Source organism: Dermacentor andersoni, chromosome 9 (assembly GCF_023375885.2).
Source record: "Dermacentor andersoni chromosome 9, qqDerAnde1_hic_scaffold, whole genome shotgun sequence".
Classification (NCBI taxonomy): domain Eukaryota; kingdom Metazoa; phylum Arthropoda; class Arachnida; order Ixodida; family Ixodidae; genus Dermacentor; species Dermacentor andersoni.
In genome coordinates, this window is record NC_092822.1 from 37,752,628 (window position 1) to 37,780,393 (window position 27,766).

Genomic DNA, 27,766 nt, shown 5'->3' on the forward strand with positions numbered 1-27,766 from the left:
GAACGAAAAGACACCCACCAGCAGCAAGTCGTTATTTCTTCAACTCGCAAGCTAGCTTGTTAGCTCACCAGCCACCAGCTTGCTGACCTGCAACGCATCTGGCTACACGGCTCAAATTTTTTTGTGACGAAGTTGCATGCGACACAGATACCTTTGTTATATCTGATATTTGTTATAAGCATAGGTATGTTCGTTACATGCTGCTATTGGCGGGAGGGAGACATATTACCTAGATTTGCTTTGCTATATCCATGTTCGTTATGTCCGGCAGCTTGCTCCTATCACGATAAGTGTGTTCAGAACCGGAAAAAGTTGCTAAAATCTGCGTATTCTTGTTCTTTCTTTTTTTTCGTGCCTTGCTGTTGCTGCACATTCCTGTGACCAAGATCAAGATGAATGGTAAGAATTATACTACTTTCCCTTGTCCACGAACCTCTAGAAAACCTTGCTGAACCTTACTGAATTTGTTTTTGTTTTTTCTATTTCTTTCATTCGCAGACAGAGCCAGAGAGGCCATGCACGAAATTGCTCGTCTAAGCTCAAGGTATGCCCCGTTTCTTTCGCTCGGAATGAGTTACTGTGATGTATAGAAGTGCAAGCCAATCGGTGTCACATTGTCAAGGATAAAATAGCGCGGCAGACACGATAGAGAGCAAGATTAAGCTATATGAGCACTATGTGATGCCATGTAGTGTCATAGCGGTCTTGATAGAGCACCCCTTGTCTTGCAGGAACGCCTAGGACTTGCCAGTTAAGCCCTGCTCTTCATTCATTTTCGTATCGCGTGCCTTTATGCAAATAAGCATAGCCCTCTGTAAGCATGTGACAGTGTAAAGAAACAGACAGCCGACCATCCGCCAAAACGTCGGCTTACTTCTTCTCTCGTGCCCGCCGTGCAAGCGCCCGAGCCCAAGTGCCGCTTCTCTTCATTACAGTATGCATGTATGTGTGTGTATATGTTTTTGTCTATGTGTGAGTGTGTTTATGTACAAGAATGGTGCATGTACATGTTTTCACCACGCTCGCCAATCTTGCAGTGTCCTGACCTCTGTCCTCCACAACGTGGTCTCGGACATTGGCTGTCTCTACAAGCTTGCTGAGGTGGTCTCCAACATCGACTTCCTCCTTTCGCTGGCGGAGGCCTGCACACTGTCTGACTACGGTGAGCATCTTGTTGCAGTTACGGGTTTCGAGACGACCCTTTCGTTGGCTCACAAGCCGGCAGCTTTCCTACGCACCACTTCCTGCTATATTACAGCACAGTAGTGCTTGCGATAAAGTGTGTTATCAGCATAGATTAAAGCACATATAGGGAAAAAGTAAACTATAATACATTTTCTGCATCATTATTGATATACAGTCATGTTGTAGTTACACTGATGAACCAGACCGTAGCACAACTAAGAGTCCCAGAACTAGCTCTTTATTGCGTGAACTTGTGCCCACAAAACAAGTTGCGCTCAGGCACAACGATAATAGCGTTCAGAGGCATCGATTGTCAAAATCTTATCTGTGGGTCAAGTGTGTTGGCAGTTTACACATGACTTATCGAAGATTCCAGCATCATTGCTGGTGTTCACGTGCATCCTAGAATGTACAGCACTCTTCACATCACTCAAGCTCAAGATAGACAACTGATAGAATCGGCGACAACATTCAAGAAATTTCCGATGCAGGATGTGCGTCTTGCACTGAGCAACCACTTTGTAACATTTGTTAGCCAGTGATGTAAATGGTCGCTGGGAAATGACAAACAAGTATGTGTGTCGTTACGAAAGTGGTGTTGTATCGTGGCATATCCAGTCACTAAACAGCTGTTGTTCCAAGTTTGCGCATTATTAGAACAAATAATTCCAAACTCACTCACACTGATGAATGTAGGAACAAAAAGGTGCATTCTTGTTTGCTTCAACTTGATTGTACAAGGGCAAACCAGACAGTCTTTGCCCCTGTTTTTTAGCCATAATAAGGTACCTAAAGGCATTTACAAATATACATATTATTCTACATACCTTACATTATTTTCCCACACAGTCTCCACACCAGTCCAGACATTCGTCCCATCGCAAAACTAAATTTGAGATGCCCCTGTGCCATGTTGTCGTCTGCCAGCAATGCACGCAACCTCCCCGAACGCTCACTGTCATGCAAGTCTTCACAGCGTTTTGCGAACTCACAACACACAGCTCACACATCTCAAAGCGAGACACCTTTCCCCGTACGTGGGATGCATTTCCCTGTGGATTTCGGCGGGTGTCCATCTCTTGCATCATAAAAAAACGAATCATACTTCGTTGCTCATACGCCGTGGACGTGTGAAGCACAAGCGCCACCTTCAGCAACTGACAGTGGTGCCGTGCCGTGAAGCTATCGGCAGGTAAGGCTGGGCTGGTCCGAGAAAGGTCCACCGCTGGGAACGGATATGTTGACTTTGCATTTACAGCTGTAATTTGGAGTTAAAAAAGAAAGTAGGGCCAAGGACTTTCTGATTCGCCCCCATATTTCAATTTATGCTGATATCCACCTCTCTTCAGTTATCGAATGTCAGTAAGTCAGAGCTTTATTACCTATTCTTCTGTAGCATGAGTTCCTCTCCCCTTGGTTGTTCAGGTTTCCTAAATATCTGCTCCGAGGATGGAGTTGCAGTTCCTTGTCACTTTTTCTCGGCTGTATGCATATTATTCATTTACTTCCATTTTATGTGTGTGGTGTGCCAGGATAATTTAATAAATGTGTGTTCATATAAACCAATGTGGACTGTGTGTTTACAGAGAGAGAGAGAATAGAATTTATTGATAGGAAAGACAGAGAGGTCGACCTGAGCTAGTGTGTTTACAGTTACTGAAGGCCTCAGTTCTTCTAGAAGTGTTTTACAGTCTTCGCTATTTCAGGCTACGGCATGGGCAGTAGTACTACCTGCACCTGAAGCTGCAACGTTTGTAAGAGGACACTGTACTTAAGATGCCAACCAGTATGTGTAACTCAAAAGAAAGTTGCTAAATTCGTGTGTTGTCCATTCCCCTGATTCTTATTCGATTGTTTTAAGCACAACTCACAGTGAATCGCTTCATTTAGAAAGTGTTTTGTAACATTAACAACTTTGTCTTCTTTTTGTTTTAGTGACATTTCTGGTGCCATTTTTTTAGTGGTGTAAATTGCCTGTAAATTTTACTAGCAAAAGTTATGAAGGGAAACTGGCTAGTTCAGTGCCGCACCACCCTTTTATCTCAATGATGATATATGCACCTGCATTTGACCATAATCTTAGACATGCCCAAGAGCTTATTAGTGAGCCATCCAGATGCATCGAAGTTGCTTTTCTAAGCAAAGTACAAATTTGAGATCTGGTAGCGTTTTAAAAAACTGTCTTGTTTCGCATTTTGATATTCCGACCATTGACTTACGACCGCAGAACGCCATTTCATGGTCTAGTTTAAAAACATGACAATGAAGACGTCTTGAAACAATCAAAACATTAAAGTAGACTAAACTGCGAGCAAATCATTATCATCAGCATTATCAATTAGGCAACTTTGGTAAATATGGGGTGTTTAAGGTCATGAGTCGACAACTTTGTGCTAAAGCTACCAACCCTGATGCCAACAGCACTGTTCATTTCATATTACAACTGGCAAGCAAAGTGACACATGCTGGAGCTGAATATACTATCCTTATTCTATGTTTTACCGACATTCTGTAACTCTGGTAGAACATAGCTTATCTTCCCTATGTACTGCATCGCCTACTCGACTCCATTTCTTCCCCTTCATGTCAAGCAGAGTGTCAGCTACCCCCCTTTGCTTTCTGATCCACACCGCTGTCTTCCCATCTTTTAAAGTTACGCTTAATATTTTTTTTCCATCACTCGTTGCGCAGTCCTCATCTTCTTCTCCAGCTTCTTTGTTAACCTCCAAGTTTCTATTCCTAATGTTAGTACAGGTACGATGCAATGATTGTGTGTGTGTGTGTGTGTGCATGTGTGCATGTGTGCGTGTGTGTGTGTGCGCGTGCGTGCGTGCTTTTCTTTTCAAGGATAGCAGCTATGACTTGGTAATGCATACCATATGTGCTCTAACCCATTTTTCTTCTTATGTAAATTGTCTTATCATATACACGAGCCATATACAGGAACACTAAGAATAGGGAAGTAGTGAGGGTACTGGGCTTTTCCCATGTTCACAGCAAGGATCAGGTCGGCAGTTATCTACAGCAAGGCTCAAGGTATTGTGAATTTTGGTTGCTACCTTCTAATTTTGCATTCGTATTCTTGCCAGCCACCAAGATGAGTGTTCTTGTTATCAGCATCACCACCAAGTGTTCTTGTTATCGGCATGTCGTCAGCTGCAGCACCGTGTATTGCGGTTTTAGTGCTGAGATCACCAGTCACTTGCACTATTATTTTTCCATTGCCACTGTACACGAAGTTACTGACACTTTCCAGTATGTTACCACTGCTGTGGCCTCTGTCTTTTTGTACCATGGCAACAGCTTGATTCAACTACCATGTTTCTTGACATTGTAACATTTATGTTAACCATGAACAGGAGGGGAGGTCCCAATTCAGTTTTTACTATGGGACCCCCTTTACCTCTATCTGTAGAGTATTTTGGTGAAATAATAAAGATTGATTGATTGATTGATTGATTGATTGATTGATTGATTGATTGATTGATTGATTGATTGATTGATTGATTCATTCATTCATTCATTCATTCATTCATTCATTCATTCATTGAACATAGTGTTAGTGGTAGTGCCTACCGTGACAACAACATTATTGTTTCAAGTGGGAGAATAGCCCTTAAGAGGCTGTTGCTGTAAAGCATTTATGTAGACAGTTTTTACACAGATGAGTTCCCAATGCCAGTTTGTAGTAAGCCTGCACAATGTGGGTATTTGTGTGAAAAATGTGTGCGAAATGTGAGGCAACATTGTTCTTATGGTGGAAAAGACACTGAACCACGTGAAGAAACGACCGGACGAGAAAGGAGTGTCACCCACTGACTCGCTTTTCTGTCCAGTTGTTTCTTCACATGGTTTCGGGTCTTCTCTGCCATAGGAAGTATGAACCAACCGGCCCAGCAACAAGTAGTGGGACAACGTGGTGCATGACAGTGCGTCCATTTTGTTGTCATTTGCAGTTCGCCCAGAGTTCACTGACACCCTGTGCATTGTTGAAGGTCGTCACCCTGTGCTGGAGAAATTGGGCATGCGTGCCTTCATCCCAAATGACTCGGTGAGAATGTTTTGTTATTGTACCACTCGCTACATGGCATGACATCGTTGTTGCAAAACTCTCTTTTCTGACCTTACTTGGCCTTGTCTCGGAGTGCATCCTAGGCAGAAATATGCGTGTTGCGACTCTTCTGGAGTTGTGTGGTTTTCCATGTCCTTTCTAAACATATCTGGCTTCAAATTCTTCCTTCTAGTTTGCAAGCTCACACCACAACTGCAATGTCATCACCGGTCCAAACATGGTGAGTTGCAAAAATATGTTGATGTTTGCAACTGTTCATCCACGCACAAGCATGATGAAAACAAAATTGATAAGGAAATTAATCAGTTGCTCAACCCTAATTCTTAGCATGTATTTTATGTCCACTGCAGGACGACAGCCTCCACCAGCGAGCACTCCAAATACCCCTGTGTGTTTAATCAGCTGACCCCATCTTTTACCTGCATAATTTTCCAATCTCGCCACGTCACCGAATTCTCTCCCATCCTCAGCTGCGTTTCCCTTGCCTTAGCAGCCAGTCTGTTACTCTGATGGGCCACCGGTTAGCTTATCTATGCAATTACACAACCTGCCCAGCTCCAATTCGTCTTAATCTCAACCAGAATATGTATCAGCAAGTTAAATGTTTAACCTAATTGGTGAGTCATCCTAAAATATGCTTTCAGCACAAGACTAAACGTCGACAGAGACAAGAAAAAAAAACTTTTATACCTTGTTGTAGAAACCCTTCAGACCTTATGCCTTGCTTGTCTCAAGGTCTTTTGACAAGCTGCGCTACATGGTTAAAGGGCCATCTTCGATTGATAATCACCACGCTTACTTTTCTTGTCGCATAGCACATTGAATAAGGAGTGATTTCTCTCATTGCTGAAAATCTGTCCGCTGCTTTTCACCATGTTTCTTATGTATCATAATTTCAAGATCACTTCCGAAAATTTGTTAAGTGCACCATCACCAAGGCCTCATGGCGCGCATTCACAGAAATAAAGAAATGTGAATAAAATTGAATGTGCATTCTTGTCCTCACCACCATCACACAGAGTGGAAAGTCAACCTACCTGAAGCAGGTGGCAGCGCTTCAAGTGATGGCCCAACTGGGATCCTTTGTGCCGGCCAAGTACGCATCGTTTCGTATCGCCGACCAAATTTTTGCACGCACGGGACACCGAGACGACATTGAGACCAACTGCTCCACTTTCCTTATGGAGGTATCTACATTCTTATCCATCTCTGCTACACGCTCAATGAGAGATACTATATGTCTCGGCAAACATCATGGGCATCCTATGCAACCATGAATGTTTTAATCTTAGAGGGAGCTTAACTGAACAAATCTGCACAACTTCATTGATCAGGCAGTGTCTAGATCACGTGGTCATCACTCCGTAATGTTGCTTTGCTATCAGACCACAAAGGAGCTTCCACATTTGAGCGAAATCTCATTCAACGACGTCATCGACGTAGGCCCCCTCGTGCAGTATTGGTAATATCAGCGGTGGTTCTGTGATGCTAGAAGTGCATGGCATTGGTTACAGTTTTATAGGACCAGGTAATGCCATCAAATTTGCTATTATTTATTTAAAGCACGTACAATGCCCTTAGCATTATTGCAGAAGGAAAATAATGACATAACACATTTCTAGACATACGTAAAGCAATGTAAGCAAAGACGAACACTTAACTGAATTTTCTGTTTAGTGACAATTCAGTAACACAAGAAAGCCACACAAAAATCAAGCGAATTTTAAGAAATGAAAATGCGGATACATTCGAAATGTCATCTACTCTGGGAGGAACTTCTCCAGAACACTAGGGAAAGAATTTGGAGGACGCTTAAACTTTGCCTTTAAGAGCGGGACGCAATAGCATTCAAAGATCCCGGACTGCTTCTCACGCTTCCTGGCAACTGCAGCTTATGTAACCGTAATGTTTACTGCGAAGCGCTGGTGGCGAACGCTATGCACAAACGCGAGCTTTCTGGTAGTAATGCGGCCTCCTGCGTGGGCCAATCCCGGAGGTAGTGCACAGCCACGCCAAACCTCAAACGGCAGCTGGAAAAGGGGCTTGTGTTTGAGTTTCCGCATAACAGAATTATGCTTTCTCGTGTATTCAAATTACAATCCGACACTATCATGCCTGTAGGTTGCGTGTAAGTCATACTTTATGAATTTTCATACACATTTTACTTTGAGAAATTCAGTTAGTTCAGTAACGCCTGCGTGGTTCGAGATTATTTTTCTCTCACAAACGACGCCGCCGATGCTGACACTGGATTTTTTTTTTTGACACGGGGCCCTTAACACTATAGCATTAAAAGATGAGAAAGATACGAAGACATCATGTGGCGGGCTGTTCAGGTCGTGTACAGCATGCAGGAAAAAAATTAACGTTTGAAAATATTGACTCTTGAACCATATTTTCACTTTATCAAGGGGTGATCCGTGCAGGGAGACACATGACTTGGTTGTTTTATGTACTTTTCTTTCCTACTTTCAGTTCTTGAGGGAGCCTTGAAGGATTTTTTATCAAATAAGAAAAGATGTAAAGACATTTATCCGATAGCGAAGCATTTCAGCAGGCACAAATAAAGGCTAAACCCCATGAGCGCGATTTTGTGTGCGACGGCTTCGAGCGACGGATTGGGCCCTTGCTTGAACAGATCGCTTGATTTTGTCGTGCGATCGCTCAGTTCTGCAAGTCTAGAATTCGTTGCCCGGAAGTGCTATGAGCGACTAGCCAATAGCGCGAAGCCAGAACTAGAAGTACATCGCTCAAGTACTACCGAGTGTGGCACAAAACGAGCAAACAATTGAATTTTTATAGTGCAAGGATAAGAACCTACTGAAAGACCTTCAGAAATATTTTATGCTGTTTTTTACAGTAAAACACATCAACTTAAGTTAATAAAGCACGCGTCACGCTAGTTTCGGCGCCTATATTGCTGCCCTCATACCGGCAACAGTGGGGAGATGTCGCTCGAAGTCATCACTCGCATGGGGTACGACTTGTAGGCGACGAGCGAATGCTACAGCCATCTCCATCGCGTCGCTCGTTGCTGTCGCGCGCAAGACCGCTTGTATGGGGTTTATACTTAAAAGCTTTGACTGTTTTGAAAAACAAAAAGAAAGCTACAGGGGTCTTCATGACAAAGGGAAGATCACATGTTCATACATCATAATGAGCAAAGGTTGCAGGCAGTAGCTTGTAACATCTCATTCACATTCACAGTGTGTTTACAAATTTGTTGTGCCATCAACTTAATGCTCTCCTCCACCTGTGCCTGCCACTTTAAAAGGTGTGGAGTGCAACCAGCTTCAAATTGAAAGCTAGAAATGCATCATAGGACATAATATCTGCTTTTACTAGCTTGCAGTGGCTACCTTTTAGTTCATTCTACAAGCTCTGCACATGTTTGTGTATGAATGGTCCATATGACACCACTGATATTTTCTGAATGTAGAGAACATTATTGCCAACAGCAGTCTGCTACATGTGTACCCACTCCAGATGCGGGAAATCAACTACATTCTGCAGAACTTCACCGACACGTCTCTCATCATCATCGACGAGCTCGGACGAGGTTGGTTTGCAATGCGCATGCGCTGCAGCGACTAGCGGATGTTAAACTTTCATTTTGCTGCGCTTATTTTTTTTCTTTTTGTGGCAAATTCAGCCACAATGACGTGTTGCGAGAGACTTCACAAACTACACTCTAAAAACAGTTGCACCCTTTGGGGTGTATATTTGTCCCACAACAATAATCGTCATCTGTCTTGCCCGCGTTTCCTTTCTTTAACGCTGCGAGCCCTGTACTTTCCAGTCACGAACGGCACGCGCGTTATCAGTGTGACGCAGCATTCTCGACAGGAAAGTAGCGAGCGCCGAGTTTTCAAGAAAGGAAACGCAAGCAAGGCAGATGACGATTATTGTTGTGGGACAAATGTACACTCAAAAGGGTGCAAACTGTTTTTAGAGTGTACTGATGCTTTCGGGAGCTGTGGATGCAGTACCTTCCCTAGAACATTCAGTGATAAAAAAGAAGGGGGGTGAGAACGAAGTTAAGATAGTTCTCTTCGCTAAATCAAAGAGCACTAGAGAAATCTACAATTATCTGTGTTAGTAAATTATCTTTGTGTAATACAAAGAAGTAACTTAACTTTAAGTAACTCTTAACTTAAGTTTGTTTCTGCACCAACTTGTGGTGACGTCGTGGATTTGGTCCGCATCGACTCAGACATGGTCATATATTTAAACCCCGAGACGGACTACAGTCGAACCCACTTATATAATGGCACCGGTTTTAATAATATATCGGATGTAACAGTGAGCAGCCACTGTACTGTCAACTTTTGTATGTGTTCTATGGTAGAATGAACCACTTACTCCAATGCTTGCATGCTGTGTTACCGGTTACAACAAATAACCATGGCTACTGGGTGGGTACATTGAAGGGGGAAAAAAGCACATGAAATCCTTCTGAAAAAAAAAAACACAAGCTGCTTCATCAAACTTGCCTTTGTGTTGCGCACCCCACACGGCACGCCTCCGTCACATTGCATCGCCAGCCCGGTGCCGACCCTCTTCCCATGTTCTTCCCACCCTCTCATCGACGTCGGAGGTGTGGAAGGGATAAGGGAGAGGGCTGAAAAAGGCGTGCCATGCGGGGTGTGCGGCACAAAGGCGGGTTTCGTGAAGCGGCTCGCATTCTCTTTTCGTGGATTTCGCCTTCCTTTTCTTTACAGCACAGACACACATTAGCCAGATTTAATTGTTATAGCCAATAAAGCAGCATGGGAACATTGTAGCAAGGGTTTATTTGACCATAAAACACACAAATCTTCACAATGCAGCAGCTGCTCGTTATTACGTCTGAGTATTGCTAAAACCGGTACATTCAATCCTTGACATAACGAAATTCTCGACATAACGAGGTATTTGACTTTCCTTAACCTCTCATTCACAGATCACCATGTATTTAGAACCTCAGTGTAACGAAGTGTTTGTATGCGATTTCAATGTAATGAAATTTCACTGCCACCGCTAAGGAATGTGGCGACAATAAACAGAAACTTCCGCCGACGCAGACGGTCAGATGATTGAAGTACAAGTGGCTGCTTGCAAACACACTTCAAATAGCGCGCCGCGCGGCAAGAGCGACGGCCGAAGTGGAGCCTCATCGTGTTCGGTATAAAGCCCGAGTGTGATAAGATCCTATCGCGCCCCGCGCACCGTGTGCTTTAGGTGCGAGTGAGAGTGTGCGAAGGTGAGACAAGAAAGATGGCGGCTTCACGAGTGCTGCCTTGAGTGAAGGGAAAGAGGGGTAGGGGAGCGAGTTCGCGGTAACGCAATCAACCGCGAGAGGGCGGAGTGGGGGTAAGTTGGCGCGCGTTTCGGCCGTGGTTGCGCATGACTGTAAGCGCGGCTGAGTGCTTACGCAGCCACGCACCCTTCTTTAGAGGTAATCTGCCGCGTGTGCAAGAGTGGGCGTGCCGAGACGGCGTGGCACAATGTAAGCCATCTGCCTTCCCGCGCGTTTAGGATAGAAGGTTGCGCAATCTTGAGTTTCGGTGACCCGTCAGAGCGAGAGGCAGACAAAGCATTCGCTTCCCCGCTGCCGGCACTTTTCCTGATGGCGTCGTCCCACTGCCGGCACGCTGTCAGCTGCGGGAAGTCAGGATTGGTGCACTTAGGCTCAGTTATGTCGGGTGGAGTACAGCATTGTTTCATGCTTGCTTATTGTTCTCTCAGGTACCAGCGAAGAGGAAGGTTCGGCGATGTGCATTGCAATAACTGAGAAGCTCATCAACTCCGACGTAAGTTCACCAAATTAGCGGTACTTATCAACAAATGACAGGATGGCAATAACTTGTACAACGTGCAGCACGCTGCACTAGTGAGAGGGGCGTGATAAGGGAAAGGCAACGAGGTCAACCAGGCTGAGCCGAATTGGCCACCCTGCACTGGGGAAGGGGAGCTAAAGGACAAGAAGGAAAGTTCACATTACGCACGCACACGCATGCACAAGCATCCATCATTTAGTGCGTCACAGGGCAGTCACATAAGCTGGTGGACCTCGAGAAGCGCAGCATCACTTTTGTAGCCTTTTCATATCGCAAATGTGCAAGGCCACCTCAGATCTTGTATTCTGTGAAGGGCCTGTCATCTAGTTTTCCCTAAGGCAGTCCGAAGGGCATGCCTCTGATCTTCGAATGATGGGCGTGAGGGGCTTGAGGGTTTCTTCTGTGCCACAATTGTCATGATTGACACCGCCATTTCCATTGGGAATGAATAGGCGTTTATAAAAGCAATGCCTGTTCTTGGGCGATAGAGTGAAGTAGCTTCACATTGAGTAAAACTGAGTAAGAGTTGAAATTTCAGATGTGGATCAATTTCGTGCTGGCAGCGATTAGTGAAACTGGCAGAGCTTTATCAGAGCGACCCTGCGTGCCTGTATATATTTTAAGCTGTAGCGCTGAAGGGCACAGCTTAGAACAGCAAGCTCCTGTGTGTTTTGCAGTGTGCAGTAAATACACGGCCAGTCACTCACATTTGCAAAATTTATTGGGCACACTTGCAAGTACCGGAGAGTAGCGTATTAATGGTCAATTTGGTGTTGTCCAAAGATAGAAGTTGGTAGAAATTATGCACTAGCACTGCCGTCAGTTTAACTGCATTATCAAAAAGGAATTACTCATGTGCCTCACAGACGTGACCTGTCTTAACTGCCTCAATTATTGACTGAAGTTTGCTTTGATAATAGCTATATACTTGGATCAGATAGTGTGTGTTGATGTTGTGCACTGCTTCAGCAATAGCATCCTTGAGCAAATTTTTATCACTGTGTGGCTGTTTGTTAGTTTTTTGTCTTTGTGATGCCTGCATTATATAGCGGCGTACAGGTTTAGATATTTGAAACACAGATGCTCCACTGAGGGTGACACGGCCACAGAAATTCACGACCAGGCGTGCTTAGGTCGCACAGGGCCTTATTAGTGGAGCCTCATGAAATCACTCACAGGAAGCTTGAATTTTGACTCTGCCACCTGAAGCTACTCGGAAATGGCCGTAATCAGCGTTTTGGGGGTTCTGACTCATCATGGCCTCCAACCTCTGGAGAGACTCGCCCCCTAAACGGCATCCAAACACTGGCAGCGCCTATTTGTCTTTATTGTCACAAATAATTGGCCTATGAACTCTTGTCTCACCCCAAAAACAAAGGACTTCGCGACTTTCAAGGAGGTGGTCTCGAGTCGTTGTGGTCGGCATGTAAAGCGACTAGGACAACACGGGGCTTCATTTCCAGCATCATACTTAAATTTGATACCTTGGAAGAAGTGTGCTAGATAGGTGACAGAAGTGTTTGTGAGGAATAACTTAAGTGCCCAGACAGAGAGAAAGCGAATGTTAATGTTCACGGCGATTTGAAGCCATGTCCTCAAATACCTCGCACACCCAGTACGCTAAAGCTGTTAAACTGTTGCAGAAAGTGTACATTAAGGTTTTTACACTCTTTGGGGCTTAAGTTGTGCCTAAAAAATAAATTTTAGCTATGTATCTTGCATGTCCTTAATGCTGCTTGCCCAACACTTTCATATCGGGAACGACATAGACATATCAGCGTGGCATTGCATTCTTGACAGGAAAGCGGTGCGTGTAGTGTGTGAAAGGAAATGCCTTCAAGAGAGATGATGATTATCGTTTAGAAACAAGATAAGCCCCAGTGGGTGCAAAATTTGTAAGGTGTATGACTTGAACAAAAGTCACAATTACCACACGCGTGTTACATTTTACTATATCGCCAAGCTGTCACATGAGTGCACACTATTCAATAAAGTTTTACCAAATAAGCTTGCCTCGAGTGGTGATTACCTTAAAGGGGCACAAAATGCAAATGTTTAGTCAAGCTAAAGTGATGCATTAGTGTTCCAAAGTCAAATCATCACTTTTACCAAAAATGGAGCTTTCGTGTTAGTGGGAAGATTGTAAACATATAAAACAGTATTGACATTGTCGCTGTGAAAGTACAGTACCAGTGGCACGATACGAGCTCCCATAATGCAACATATGTCCTATGTATAACTGGTAGATAGTGGTCAGCCATTTATAACAAAGAAAACATTATAGCTATGTTGCTTTTCAACATAAAATAAAATAAAATTTGGCAATCTTCATTAGGTTTTCATGCGGAGGAACTCACTGGTGGTAGGTCTTCGAGCTGTTTTTTTAGCATTATCTGCTACTATGTGCTGGCTGTGGCATCGTCTATGTACTGGCATCTCACTCAAAGCATGCAGTAGAGCACGAAAGAGTATGACCTCCGTCATCGTGGGCGCAGCTTAGGACTCCTACACCCGCAGTGGTTGCACAGTGGCTGTTGCACTGCTAAGCACAAGGTCGTGGAATAAAATCCTGGCCACGGCGACTGCAGTTCGATAGGGGTGAAATGCAAAAATTCCCATGTACTTACATTAAGGTGCACGTTAAAGAACCCCTGATGGTCAAAATTAATCCACTATGGCCTGCCTCATAATCTAGATCGTGGGTTTCGCACGTAAAACCCCGTAATTTAACTTCAAATTGGGGACTCTTATGTAAGTGGCCCCACTCATCGCCGGTGAATCATATGGCCCCTTTGGTCTCTATTTTCTCAAATTTCTCTGCAACTAAGTAATCTCAGCACAAAACAGATGTTTCCAGGTTTCCAGAAATACAATACACCACAATGTAAATTTAATTCTTGCCTTTAGTGCCCCTTTAAAGTGTGTGAATGTCTGCCGCGACAGCCGTCGCTTTTTGCATCTGGCCACAAGGTCGTGGTTCGATTTTCTGCCACAGTGGCTGCATTCAGATGGGAGTGTTGTACTTATAGATTTAGGCGCATGTGACAGAACCCCAGGTTGTCAAAATTAATCAAGAACCCTCCCCACTTTGCAGTCTCTCCCAACCCATGTGACATTAGACCCCACAGGTTGATTAAATTTATTTTAAATGCCTGGATACATAACTGGGCACAGCATACTCCTTTAAATCGCCTCTGTGCTCTTTGTGATACTGTGCTCCTCCCTGATCCTGCAGGCTTTTGTGATTATCGCCACTCACTTTGACATGATGACACAGCTGGAATCCATGTACCCAAATGTCATAAAGTAAGTACTGTATGCCTTCTAATCTCTTGTGCGTTCCACCTTTTCTTGCAACATGATGGAGTCGAACTATGCTACCAGTTCTCAGCTTGACTACAGTGTTTGTAAGATTAGTAACACATATGTCGCCTAAAGCTTGGAAACGACAAAGTAGCCGTGGGCGTATATAACATTTTCGCTTTCTAGAAATGCAGCCATAGCACTTTGTGGGCCATGAGCATTAATAAGAGCAGAGAGAAAGAAAATGGAGTGCGGTGATCAAAGGTACGTGGCATGACGAGAGTTCTTGGTCTTCTTACTGGAATAAATGGCACTGGAAGATGCACTGCTCTCGGCTCTTTGTCCTTCACCGTACTTGAAGCCTGGTCTAGCAGATAACAAGGTGTTCAGACTTTATAGCACAGATATATATATTGGGATTATGTGTGCAGAGTATACTATCTGCATCGCGGAGCAGCCACAACATGCTGGTGGCGACACCATGTGACGCTGTAATCAACCACATTGTACAAGAACATTGGAGTATCACACGACTACTCTTTGAGAAAAAGAAATGCACAAAGTGCATTCCTGGTAGTTGGTGTTGCTCTGACGACACACTTGTGTCAGCCAGATGAGCAAAAAATACGAAAGGTATAGTTTTATGTTCATTGCTGCATCATGACTATCACAGTACAGAAGGATAAGATCCAGACACGAACATATGGTCAAGAGGTCCTCTCTGCTCCCCCCCCCTCCCACATAAAAAAAAAGAACATGAACATTCCATAGAACATATCTACTCATTTATTTAAAGATACCGTACAGGCTCTAGAGGCATTGTGTAAGGGGGGAGAGTACACTCAAAGATTATAACATACAGTAATTAGACTACATATGTGAATTCATATACAAAAAATGCAGTGTAATAAATGCGCTAAAATGCAGTAATGTGATGTTACGATTGTACAATGGACAAACCAAATGCTTTTGAATGCAACAGGTCATTGAACAATAACCTTTCACACAGTAAAATATAATCAATAGAATTACAGAGCAAGTGGGACATAATTAGGTTATAATGAAACAGTATTTAACAAATAGTCGCAGATTAATAACGGGGAAGACAATGAAAAATGACATGTTGGGTTATGTAGAGTTTGAAAAATGAGTTGTTAGAAGAAGCAAGAAATTTTCTTGGTCACTCTCAGAAGCGATGATGTTAGGAAGGTCATTCCAAAAGCGAATGGCTCTTGGAAAAGCTGAGTAGTTAAATGAGTTAGTCTTTCCGTAGATGCGCATGAAATTGAGCTGATTGTACAACCTTTGTGACCTTTAATGAGGAGTTTCAAGTGGCAGAACTGATGGCGCAGTGTTATGGACATATTTATGAAATAATGATAGTAGGGCTATATCACGACGATCATGCAAGGGCTGTAGTGAGAGGTCAAGTTTAATTTGTGTTATGGTTTTGTTATAGTCATAAAAACGTGAAATAAAATGCACAGCCCTATTCTGAATAGATCTGAGATTTTTTATCAAGTATTTCTGATGGGGACACCAGACGGATGCGCGAACAGCATGAACAGGCAGCATGTTAATAATAAATGTTCAATTAGTATTCAGGATGCTTTGGTTAAACACAGCATCACGAGATGTTGCCACCAGCACTACTGCTTAGGTGTTAAAGTTAGAGTTCTTGCAGATTCTGTTTTCTTTTTTTTTTTCTGCCGCGAATCTCGCTATATAGATCTCAGAGTTAAGAGGAAATGCAGTTGAAAGAGAAAAAGAAAGAAAGACCTTAACTTGCTATTACCCTGCTTCACAGGAGATTGCCCATAATGTCCACCCTCATGACCATGACTTTCAGTATTCCAGTACACATCTGTGCTAGTATCTTCGTTTTTCTACAACCCTCTAATAGGGAATTTTAGAAATAGTGTGCCCAAGAGGCTTAGTCTACCGTCATCGATACCGCTCATGCGCAGAACCCGAACTTCACTTAGGGTCTGTTGCACTTCTGCATGCCGTTTTGTTGGCCCAGTCAATGGCGATCCCCTAACTTTGGGTCTGCTGTTTCTAAAGCTCCCTAATTTACGTGCCTACACCTTCTTTTCAGTGTTAGTCAAAGGTCTGCCATTTTAGCTAGGTCAGACAAGATGTGTGGAAGAGTATGCACTTGAGAAATTTAGCACATCCCCATAGAGTGCCCGTGTACCCAGCCGCAAAGCGATATTAAAGTTCTCATCCCACAGCTACCACATGGAAGTGGAGACCGAGGCTGAAGGCGATGACAGTCCCGATGCCACAGCCACGAGACTGCGGTACATACACCGGCTGGCCAGGGGAACGTGCTCCGAGCCTAACTACGGTTAGTGCTTGGCCACGTCCTAAGTGCACCACCCACTAGGGAGCCCTTAAGCACTGACATTCATTTTCAAAGTTGTCAGAACTCTACCACATGCGCTTGCTTAGTAGTACGTAGCCTCATCTTTCCTGACTGTTGTCGCACTTATTTCGCAGGTCTGAAGCTGGCCGAGATATCCCACACGCCCAGCGACGTCCTGGCAAGAGCCTACGAAGTGTCCAACCTAATTTCAGCTAGTCTCTCCGAGGACGAAAGCGTAATTACCCTTTATATGCACCTTACATTGTACATGTGCATTGGTGTTTATTTCATCTCCTGCAACCCACCGCGCCGACGGTGCCTTAGAATGTTTAAAATCAGGTATTAAAAGGACACTAAAGGAATTTTCAGCTGTACTGGTATGTTATACTTTTGTAATAGAATAGCTGCCACACTTAGCATGAAAAGAGGCTTTGGCAAGTCGGAATAGTCGCAAGAACAAAAGACTTGTGGCAACCCTGTCCTGAAGTTTCTGCACCTGCTTGCTGTGACTTCATGTCTTTTGACTGCGTCTGCACAGGTCTAGTTAATTGTTCTTTGGTAAATAACAAGTACATTGTATTCTATAGGAGCCAAAAGGCCAACATATAGCATATGCCCAGAACTTTTCATGCACCAAAATGGCTTGAATGTGAGCAGATACCTTGAAATCACAGGAACAGGAACAAACCGAGCCAATTTGCATCTAAGTTATAAGACACAACTACCCCCTGAGTAATGAAACCAAAACTGGTTTATAGAAACAAGTGTAATAAATTATTTAGGGTGTACTGATGGCTTGGCAGTATCGTTTCTTGTGTTTAGAGGGTTTGTAACTTCATCCAATGCCAAAAATAATTTTAGGACTGTTTCATTGCTGAACCAAAGTAGGTTACTGCAGAAGCTGCGAAGTCCGTTGAATTCTTTGGCAAGGGTGCAGCCATCACTCCTGATAGAGGTATGCTCATGCATGTAGTATGCATTATGGAGTCATGAAATATCTATAAAACTGTTTTGATGCATTCAAGCATTGATGCATGAGTGAGGGAATTAAGCACATAAGCTGGCGTATGCTGCCTGAAGCAATGCCTATGCAATGCGCGAGTGCGTGTCATCTGCAGCGACACTTTTGTTAAAAAGATGTCAATTTCTCTGTGATTGAACAATGGCACTATCTGTCACTGCCGTGCTTCTCTGTAGAGGTGACAGATGGCACCACCATTCTATTTCAGTATTGCCTCCTTTGCTAGATGCCTGCCGCATGAGCGGAAAACCAGCTGCCAGACCCTTTCCCTTTTCTTCTCTCCACTAGTGTCCGTCACAAGCGTCACATGTGGCTGGCATAACCACTGGGCACTACCTCGCGTGGCTTCCAAAATCATCAAGGGTGCATGCCCATCTCGAAAGCCATTAACCTTAATCATAGCTCAGTGTATGGTTGCAGGCACTACAGGCGACAGATGTACTAGAGCCAGACAACCAGTCTTAAAAAAGTGCACCCAAGTGATTGTGCCGACCGTGGTTTCATCGCGGTACCGCCTGTGTAAACATCATGCGCTGGGTCACAAGCCGTCGGCACTGCCCGCCACCCATGATGATAGTGTCGGTCACAAATGCCACCTCGCAACGCTTGTTTACAACTGGGGGCAGGCCTGTTGCCTTGGGAGCTCGAACCATTTCGCAGGCACCTGGTAAAGGAGGCAATGGTTTCAGTGACATCGCGAGCCATCTGTGCGTGACCATAGGCTATTGGCCACGAGATTGGGCTATAGTTGACTGCACCGTCGCCATGTTAGTGTATATGGGTGTTGGCAGCGCACATTGAAATGCACATGGCAGCGCTTCGCGCTTCACTGTGAGCGATTTGGGCTGATTGTTTGGTAATAAAACATGCTGACTGCAGTGAAATGATAATATATTGCACTCCAATGCCACATTCTCACACGAAATGCTCTGAAAATCTCTGTTATACGTTAAAAGAGCACAAAACACAGTTTCTGTGTTTTTTGTTTGTGTTCGGCTTGCATTCTGCCTATTCTGCTGGCGCTGCTGTTGCGCAGCTCAACTTTCTGTTATTCTTGCACTGGTTATAAAGAACTTGTATTCCTGTACAATAAAGCTAATGTAGCTAGTTATTGCGACCCTACTTCATCGCTTGTATGCACACGTAACTACCTTCTACTTCTTTTTGTATTCTCTGTCAAATACAAGATAGTTACTAAGTTTAGTTAAACAATGTATGGCACTACGAGTGAGAATTCAGTGGCAGGATTGCCTGCTGCATGGCTTCACATGCATTTTTTCTCTTTGGTATAAGTAAAAAATGTAATATTTTAGCACAAGGATAGTTTTGCATTATTATGTGCAGAAGAATGGTGCAAATAATTTTCAAGTATTTGGAGAGAGGACCTTATTATGTTGTATTCTTTCTTTGTGTAAATAATGGCCACTGCCTTCCATCGAGCTAACATCATGCTAAAGAGCGCATGTACAGCCACCAGCAACTCAGTTTTCGATGTCTTGTGCCTAGTGACTGCAATGTTACACGTGATCCTCTTGTAATACTCTATTTCCACTTAACTTTTGTAGCAGATGAAGCACCAAAGTACAAAAAATTCCCTTGCGAGGAAAAAATATTTCTGCGTAGTGGGATATCCACATAATACAAGGGCACCTCAGGAACAGCTAAGGATGGTTGCATAACTGCTAAGCGACAGTCAGGCAATTGTATGCCTGAGATTAATTGTATTCTGGGACATCACATGTGCACTTAAGATTTTCCTTCATACTGCTGAGTGATCTCACGCCACCTCGTCCATGGTTCATGGTATCGCAAATATTGCAGAATGACCAATACATCGCTACAAGGGATCGCTAAAGCGCTGGGTTCAGGTATCACTGCGACCACTTCATTTGTTTAAAACAATGGCAAATGTTTAGGTTGTTGTGCGTGTGTGTATGTTTTGAAGTGCTTGAATCACAATGCGGCAATGAAATATGAATGATTGTGACGAACGGATGGTGCGACGATCACACATCGCGCACTCGACACATGCAATCACTGATTTTACTGCAGCACAAATTCACAGTGCAAAGTCAAATGAGTCTCTGCATTTTGCATACTGCCATTTACGACTTCGCTACAACCACAGAACAAACTTTAAAAGATATATGCACAGTACACACACGTGTAAACAAGCAGCGGCCAGCCAACGAAACAACACGCCATCCACACTATCGTGATTCGGCCAGTATAGCATCTGCCAGGCGGTGACTCTGCTCAATCTCGCAGTCAATAGGCCTTCATCCCTTGATATCGAAAACCAATCTCAAGAAGACCACAGAGAAAACGACCGAACTGGCAGCCAAAGTGAGATAAAGCGTAGCGAAAGCCTACACCATTCACTTCCCATGAAAGGGGGGCAAACAGGTTAGATATGGGTATGGGTACCAGTTCGGCCTGAAGTGGGCAGACCAGGAGCTGACACACCAGGCGATGACGTAATTTCCGTCGCATTCATGCTAGGGATGTCTGTGGGATACCTCAACAGAAACTGCTTTTGCGCTAACAAAAGATAAGTTGAAGAAGTTTAGTCACTGAGATGTCAGGTCAGTAAGATAGTATAGATGTTAAGGGGCATTACAAGGAAACACTGAATCAATTTAGACTAATAAAGTATTCCTGAAGAATCTTTGTTATTTTCGCACTAATGTGTTGATTGATTATCAGAAGAGAAAACAACGACCAAAGTTTCGTGTTGGAATTTTGTGCTGAAACCCCCAGGGCCATGACATCATATGGCATCACAGATTGCGAAGTATTTTTTCGCATTTTGGCCGTTGTAGTTTAGTAAAGGTTCTTGAAACTTCCTAAATTCAGTGTTTGGCCCTTTTAGGATACAATGTCATTCATTGCTACGAATAAAAATTTAACTAGCTCCGAGCAGACGGCACCAAAATCTCTGACGTCGCAGCGAGCTGGTGCAGCAGTATCAAGATGGTGTCGCCATCCATCATTGCGTCTTCTCTGGTTTACAACACGTCTCCTCAGAGATAAGGGTGGCTTTCTTTTTCCATTTATTTACATCGAAGTTTTATATAACTAGGATCCCAGTATTTCTTTGTCTCCGTCAACAGAACAGTAGACAGAAAACCATTCCACGAGTTGAAGTGAAAAGTGCCAATTTTCATTGGAATTATGCATGAAAAGCACACCTCAGTATTCATTTCAATAAAGAAAAGCATAAATAAGTGTCAAAATCACATGCTAGATGATAAGGTGCGCTCAAACAATGCGAAGCATACAGCGTTTGCCACATGCGTTTCCCAGTAAAGATTACGATTGCATAGGCTGCAGTTGCTGGGGAGCAGCAACTGTAGCATACGAAGCAGGGAGTGACATCACTACACTTTCATATGTAAAAGAAGAACCCGCCTAGCAACTGATTTCATTTGTGTTGTGATAGCACTGTGAGAAGGCCACGGATCATTAGGGCTCCCGAAGAGCAGCATGAACACAATGAGCAGTGATGGAAACAGCAATGCCAATACATGTACCACAGTGTCGTGCTCAGGCTAGACAATTGTCTTGCTGTCAATCATTTCATGTAGTGCATTGCTCAATCGTTCAAGGCTACGTCACATTGGTATATCAGATCATGTGATACCGCAGCTTCGTTGGCTAACCGCATTCACAGTGTGGATTGGAGCCCAATTGTTTAGTGTTGTGTAAAGTTGGTTTACTGATTAACACAGCTAGAACCATTTTAGAGCGCAGCTCTTAAGCGCCCAATCCTTCGGCGAGCGTCGGCGTTCCCGGCGTAACCGAGCGAACGAGCACAGCGAAAGATGAGAGCGAACACGGCGCACAGCGGGGGGGTGAAAAAAAGCGGCGAGAGAGAGGAGGCACGAGGAGGTGTGCAGCGTAACCATGAGGCGGAAAGCGGAGGAGGGTATGGCGAAAGCGTGAGAAGAAAAGCTTAGCGCGCCGACGGTGGCTACGAGATGGCGCCAGAGTAGCGCGCGTCGTCTGGGAGGTTTGCCGGCGGCGGCGTCTGTGAATCGCGCCCGCGCGTCACCCACGCGCCGGCTCTCTCGATATTAGAGAATTTTAGTGCGTCCGGTACTCCGGCAGGCGCGGGCGGTTTGCCGGATGAGCGGGGACGTAAACCTGAGCGGCCACGTTGGTGGCGCCAGCTGGTGGTGCAAAGCTCAACTACCCAAACACAGAGCCAATTACTATATTCTTAGCTGAGGTGTAAGTTTTCGACAGCAGCGTAATTGTGAACACAATTACGCCGATGCCGGAAATTTGCACCAGCAGCGAAGCAGAATAAAGTAGGTTACTGAAATTTTAGCTCTGTGTTTGTCTGGTTGAGGTCTACAACACCAGGCGGCTTCACCGCTCCGGCAATCCGCCCCAGTTTGCCGAAATAGCGGACACGCTAAAAGTCTTTAATAGAGACATTTAGCCTATCCGCTATTCGGGCAAACCGGAGCGGTTTGGGCGTATTACCGGATTTGCGGGGGCGTAAACGTGAGCGGCCAGAGCGGTGCAGCCACCTGGTAGCGTAGAGTTCAACCAGACAAACACAGGGCTAAAATTGCAGTAACTCACTATATCCTGCTTCGCTGCTATTGCAAATTTTTGGCAGCGGCGTAATTGTGAACACGATTACGCCACTGTCGAAAGTTTACACCAGCAGCTAAGCAGAATATAGTAATTAGCGCTGTGTTTGTGTGATTGAGCTTTGCGCCACTAGCTGGCGCCACAAATCTGGCCGCTCACGTTTACACGCCCGCTAAACCGGCAAACCACCCGCGCTTGCCGGAATACCGGACACGCTAAAAGTCGAGGCAGTGGCGCTACCCTTCGCTCCGTTTGCAACGTACGTGCGGCACGAGACCGATTGTCTACGCCAGCCAGTATATCGCGAAATGAGAGAGAGAGAAAAAACATTTATTTGAACCATCGAGGTGGTTGCTATGAGGTCGAGTGGGTGGTGTCCTCATTCCAGGACTCCACTGGCCATGGCTGCTCGACGTACTTGCTGGACGAGAGCTTCTTGTCCCGCCAGGGTATCGCCGGTCAGCTGTACCTCCCACCGCTCAAATGACGTGCTAGGCGTCTTTAAGTGTTGAGGTTTGCCCCCGCAACCCCACGAGATGTGGAAGAGTGTAGGGCGTGTGTCGCCGCACCAGGGGCAGATGCCGCGATATGTATGTGGGAACATTTTACTGTATTTGTGTAGGTTAGGAAATGTGTTTGTCTGAATAAGTCGGAGAGCTACGGCATCTTCAGTGCTGAGCTTTCTGTGAGGCGGAGGATAAATCCTGCGGTTGAGTCGCTGGATCTCGAGTCGGTCGCAGTAATTGGACGGCAGGGGCATGAAGGTAAATGGTGGGGATTGATGAGACGATTCGTCTTGCCCCGCTCGGTTGATTAGCGCTCGAGCTAGGGCGTTCGCCCTCTCGTTCCCCTCCAGACCCGCGTGGCCCGGCGTCCACGTGATTTGATGGTATTCTTGCAGCCTCGGGCCTAGAATATGAGCCGCCAGCAGCGGTGTTCGGCCGTTGGTAAAGTTACGGCAGGCCTGTTGCGAGTCGGTAACGACATGGGCTTCCCTGCCTACCCTGTCTTCTTGCTTTATTACCAGCGCCGCAGCTATGGTTTCAGCCGCAGCTGGGGTCTCTGCCCTTACGGAGGCCGCGAGAGTCAAGGAGTTGTCTCTCCCGTTCACGGCGGCTACCGCGAAGAGGCCCCCTACAGGGTACGCCGCCACGTCCACGTACGTTACGTACGGGTCACCCTTGAATTGTCGGCGCTGTCTGTCGACGCGAGCCTTGCGTCGTCCTTCATGGAGTTCATGGCTCATGTGCTTCGGTATCGGGTTCGCCTTGATCTTGCCTCTGACCTCAGGCGGGAGTGATCGTTGCCCATCGAGGGCACGGAGCTCCGTTGCCGTTCCGGTCCGGTGGAGGATGGCTCTGCCCGCCGCCGTGTTCTGTAGTCTGGCCTTTTGCGAAGCCATAACCGCGTCCGACAGCTCAGCGAAGGTGTTGTGGATCCCGAGGGCAGCTAACTTCTCGTTTGAGGTGGTGACAGGGAGACCCAGGGCCGTTTTGTACGCGCCTCTGATGATGGCATCGACTTGTTCTTGGTCGCGTTTGTTTAGCGAGTGATAGTGATACGGCATGCTATATGTGATTCTGCTGATCACCAGAGCCTGGACGAGGCGAAGCGTGTCCTCTTCTCGCATGCCCTTGCGGCTTCTTGTAATTCGTTTTATAATCCGCGAGATCTGGTTGGTGGCAGACCTTAGGGTTTGGATGGTGTGGGAGGCTTTCAGGTTGCTCTGGATCCAAAAACCCAGAATCCTAGTCTTATTGCCTTCCGTGATCTTCTGGCCCTCAAGATAGAGGTCGATAGGGCCGGGGGACTTGTAGATTCCTCCTCCGTGCACCCGGATCACCTCGGACTTTTCTGGCGCACAACGCATCCCGCTCGCTGCCGCAAATCTCTCCACGGCCGTCGCGGCCTCTTGAAGGGTCGCCTCTTTTCGCGCTAGGGAGCCCTTGGTGGCCCAGAGCGTGATGTCGTCTGCGTAGAAGGCGTAACCTAGGTCGGGGATCTTCCGCAGCTCTTTGGTCAGCGCTAGCATCGCGACGTTGAATAGAATCGGGGATATTATCGCCCCTTGCGGTGTTCCTTTGTTCGGTACGTCGATCGTATCCGATCGAGTCTGGCCTATTCCGATGGTTGCCGTCCGGCCCGTCAAGAACGATTTAACGTAATTAAAGATGCGCTCCCCGCAGCTGATGTCGTTCAGTCCCTTGAGAATGGCCTCGTGAGAGATGTTATCGAAGGCCCCTTTTAGGTCGAGTGCGAGCAGGAGATGTTCTCCTCCCTTCGGGATGCCCTTAAGAACTTCTTCCCTTAGGATTAGGAACGCATCTTGCGCAGAAAGTCCCGGCCTGAAGCCAAGCATGGTGTGCGGGAAGAGGTCACCGTCCTCTATGTAATGTTGGAGGCGGGTTTCGATGACCCTCTCGTACAGCTTGCCGAGGCACGAAGTCAGCGAGATGGAACGCAGGGCGTCGATCGCGGGCTTCTTGCCGGGTTTGGGAATGGTCACGATTTCCGCGTGTTTCCACTCGTTCGGTACGTGGCCCTTGCTCCAGAGTTCCTCGTTTAGGTATTCGGTGAAGTCCTGGATGTGCATCGGGCTCAGGTTTCTAATCATGGCATTGGTGATTTTGTCAACTCCGGGAGCAGTGTTGCGCTGTGAGGCTCGTGCCGCGGCATACACCTCTTCCTCCGTGATGGGAGCGTCCAGTTCTGGTCTTGGGTCTCCTTCATATCTTAGGAGGCAGGGTTTTATGGGGTCGCTACCAAGGTATCTGGTTTTTAGGGTGTCAATCAGATCCTGGTCGTTTCCGGGGAACTTGTGAGCGATTTCTAGGAGCGTCCGACTGGTTGTCGATTTCGCCTTGTCGGGCTCGATAAGGCAACGTAGGATGGCCCACGTCTGCGCCGTACTCAGGGTACCCTTGAGCGAGGTGCAAAACTGTACCCAATTTTGCTGCGTCAGCTCGTTTGCGTAATTTCTGGCTTCGTCTGTTATTTTCTCGATTCGTAGACGTAGCTTCCGGTTTAACCGCTGTCGCTTCCACCGTTTGAGGAGGCCCTCACGGGCTTCCCACAGGTGTAAGAGCCTGCGGTCGACTTCGGGCGTCTCGACCGTGCGCTGGATGGTTTTAGTGGTTTGGATGTGGGCGGCCCGGAGGTGCTGCATCCATTCCCCTATGTCCGTTATACCGTTTTCGGGCGGGGGGTACTGCCTGAATGCCTCCCAGTCCGTAAGCCTAATTTCACCAATTGTTCTCTTGAGTTTCGGCGTGGATACCGAGATGCTGAGGATGTAGTGATCGCTGCCCAATGTTTCGCCCAGGTGCGCCCATGAGTATTCCCTTACGTTTTTGACAAATGACAGGTCCGGAAACGTGTCTCGACTTACACTATTGCCTACTCGGGTTGGTTGGAGGAGGTTGGTTGTCAATTCGAGGCCCATTTGGTCAACCGCATCGAGGAGCGACCTTCCCTTTTGCGAGTCCTGTTGGTAGCCCCAAGTCGTGTGTCTAGCGTTCATGTCTCCCACCACTACCAGCTGGTTGCCGCCAGCGGCTCTCACGCTCTCGTAAATGATGTTGCGGAAGTCGTCTTTCTGAGCCCTCGGGGGACTGTACAAATTCAGGATGAAAGTGCTACGTCTACCCCTCTTCTGCGGGAGGACTTCCACTAGCATATGATTAATGTCATGATGTTGATAATGTTGTCCCACGGCCGTCACCGTTTTGTGAACTAAAACCGCGACCTTCGGTGATCCCGCGTGTTTAATTACGTAGTAACCCCGCAGCCTGATCGGCTGGTTCCCGACCTCCTGAAGGCAGATGACGTCGGGGGGGTATAGGTGATTTTGGATGAAAAGTTGGAGTGAACTTGCCTTCTTGTTGAAAGAGCGACAATTGCACTGCCAGATCACGAGGTGTTCGGGCGCGCTGCGTGTGGTGTTAGCCATTGCTGACGTTCATGGCACCGCCGTCGCAGTTGTCGGCGTCCCTAATGTCACCCGTGTTGTTTATGCGCTTGTACGCCTTGATGCGTGGATTGCTGCTCTCGTCGTCGACCCGCTTGCGCGAGCCAAACTCAACCTTGCGTATTCTTCTTTCAAGGTCTTCATGGCTTAGTGTGTTCTCCTTGACTTTATTGTTTAATTCACCCATCTGGTAAAGCATCTGTTCTATCGTAGCATAAATACCTTCGAGGGTGACTACACTTGACTGGCCTGCCGCTGCCGAGGCCGCACCGGGAAGCGATGAGGGCGTGGTGGTTCTTGAGGGGGCAGGAATGGAGATGGCGGGCTGGTGGCCTTTCGTGCCGCTTTGCGGCCCTGTCTGTGTGTTGTTGCTTGTTTTGCTTAGCAACGCTTCTAAGCGTTGCATGCGAAATGAAAACACGCATACAGCTGCGCTCAGGTTTCGCACTAGGGAGTATCGTAATCGCCGGTGATCTTTTTTTTTTCTTCATTTTAAGTGTCCCTGTAAACTTTGCAGAGTCCACTCTTCGAAGACGACGTGGAGAGGAAGCTGCGCAGAGCCGAGATCGAGCTCGCCGGCACGCTGGGGGTCCTCGCGCTGCACTCGAAGATGGAAGGCGAAGAGCTGAGACTTCGACTCCTCGAAGAGCAGCGGAAAGCGCGGGCTCTGACAGACTTCCGCCGGTCCTTCACAGAAATGGACCAAGAATGACTCGCATTTCTAAACTTCCAAATCATTTGTCCGTTTTAACTGTCGCGCACCTGCCACAATAAAACTTGTGGTAAGCATTTTTTAATAAAGCGACGTCCATAAAGGCCCATGTTGTGCTAAAGTGTGTAGGTTATGAGGAGGCGAGCGGCTTGCGTTCGGCTTTCAAGCATAAAACACATGCGTTCGTGGAACAACTCTACCATTGTCTACCGGCCCGCGCGGATCACTAGCCCTTGTGAAAGAACTTGGCAACAAAGGCTTCACAGTAAAGTTTCACTGGATTCCCCCCCACATTGTTATTGCTGGCAACGGAAAAGCTGATGCTCTTGCATACGCTGCACTCGATCACCCTCTCAAAATCAAGGGTCCAAACACCATATTCATCTGCTGTAGCCCGGAAGTAATCCACGAGATTCTGCTCATCCGCACTATGCGTACATTAGTCAAACTGGCCACTGTGGCCACAAGCAGCAGCGGGAGCTCAAAGATAAGGAATTACTACATCTACAACTCACCACCACCGGTGTTGTACGTAGTGCTGGAAGTGTTCAAATGCTTCAAATGGTATACTAGGCACGTGTGTATCATGCACTGCATATGCACCGCTCTTCCATGACAAAAAAAAAAGTCCTCAAATTTTCCTTTTCTTGCCGCAAACTTCGAGGCGGCACCGCAAGATGGCGCAGCGCGTGCAGTGTGAAGCGCGAGAGAGAA

At 46.2% G+C, this 27,766-nt stretch overlaps 1 protein-coding gene across 1 annotated transcript; it reads left to right on the plus strand.

Moving 5' to 3' along the window:
* The first annotated feature begins 247 nt into the window (after positions 1 to 247).
* On the plus strand, positions 248 to 27,159 carry LOC126527628 (mutS protein homolog 4-like). The gene is made up of 11 exons (XM_072284492.1): positions 248 to 544; positions 1,038 to 1,162; positions 5,142 to 5,236; positions 5,430 to 5,477; positions 6,277 to 6,444; positions 8,744 to 8,816; positions 10,985 to 11,049; positions 14,312 to 14,382; positions 16,614 to 16,729; positions 16,882 to 16,982; positions 26,858 to 27,159. Exons 1-11 carry the CDS (start codon positions 516 to 518, stop codon positions 27,050 to 27,052), a joined length of 1,086 nt encoding a protein of 361 aa, XP_072140593.1. The 5' UTR covers positions 248 to 515; the 3' UTR covers positions 27,053 to 27,159.
* Positions 27,160 to 27,766: the final 607 nt, after the last annotated feature.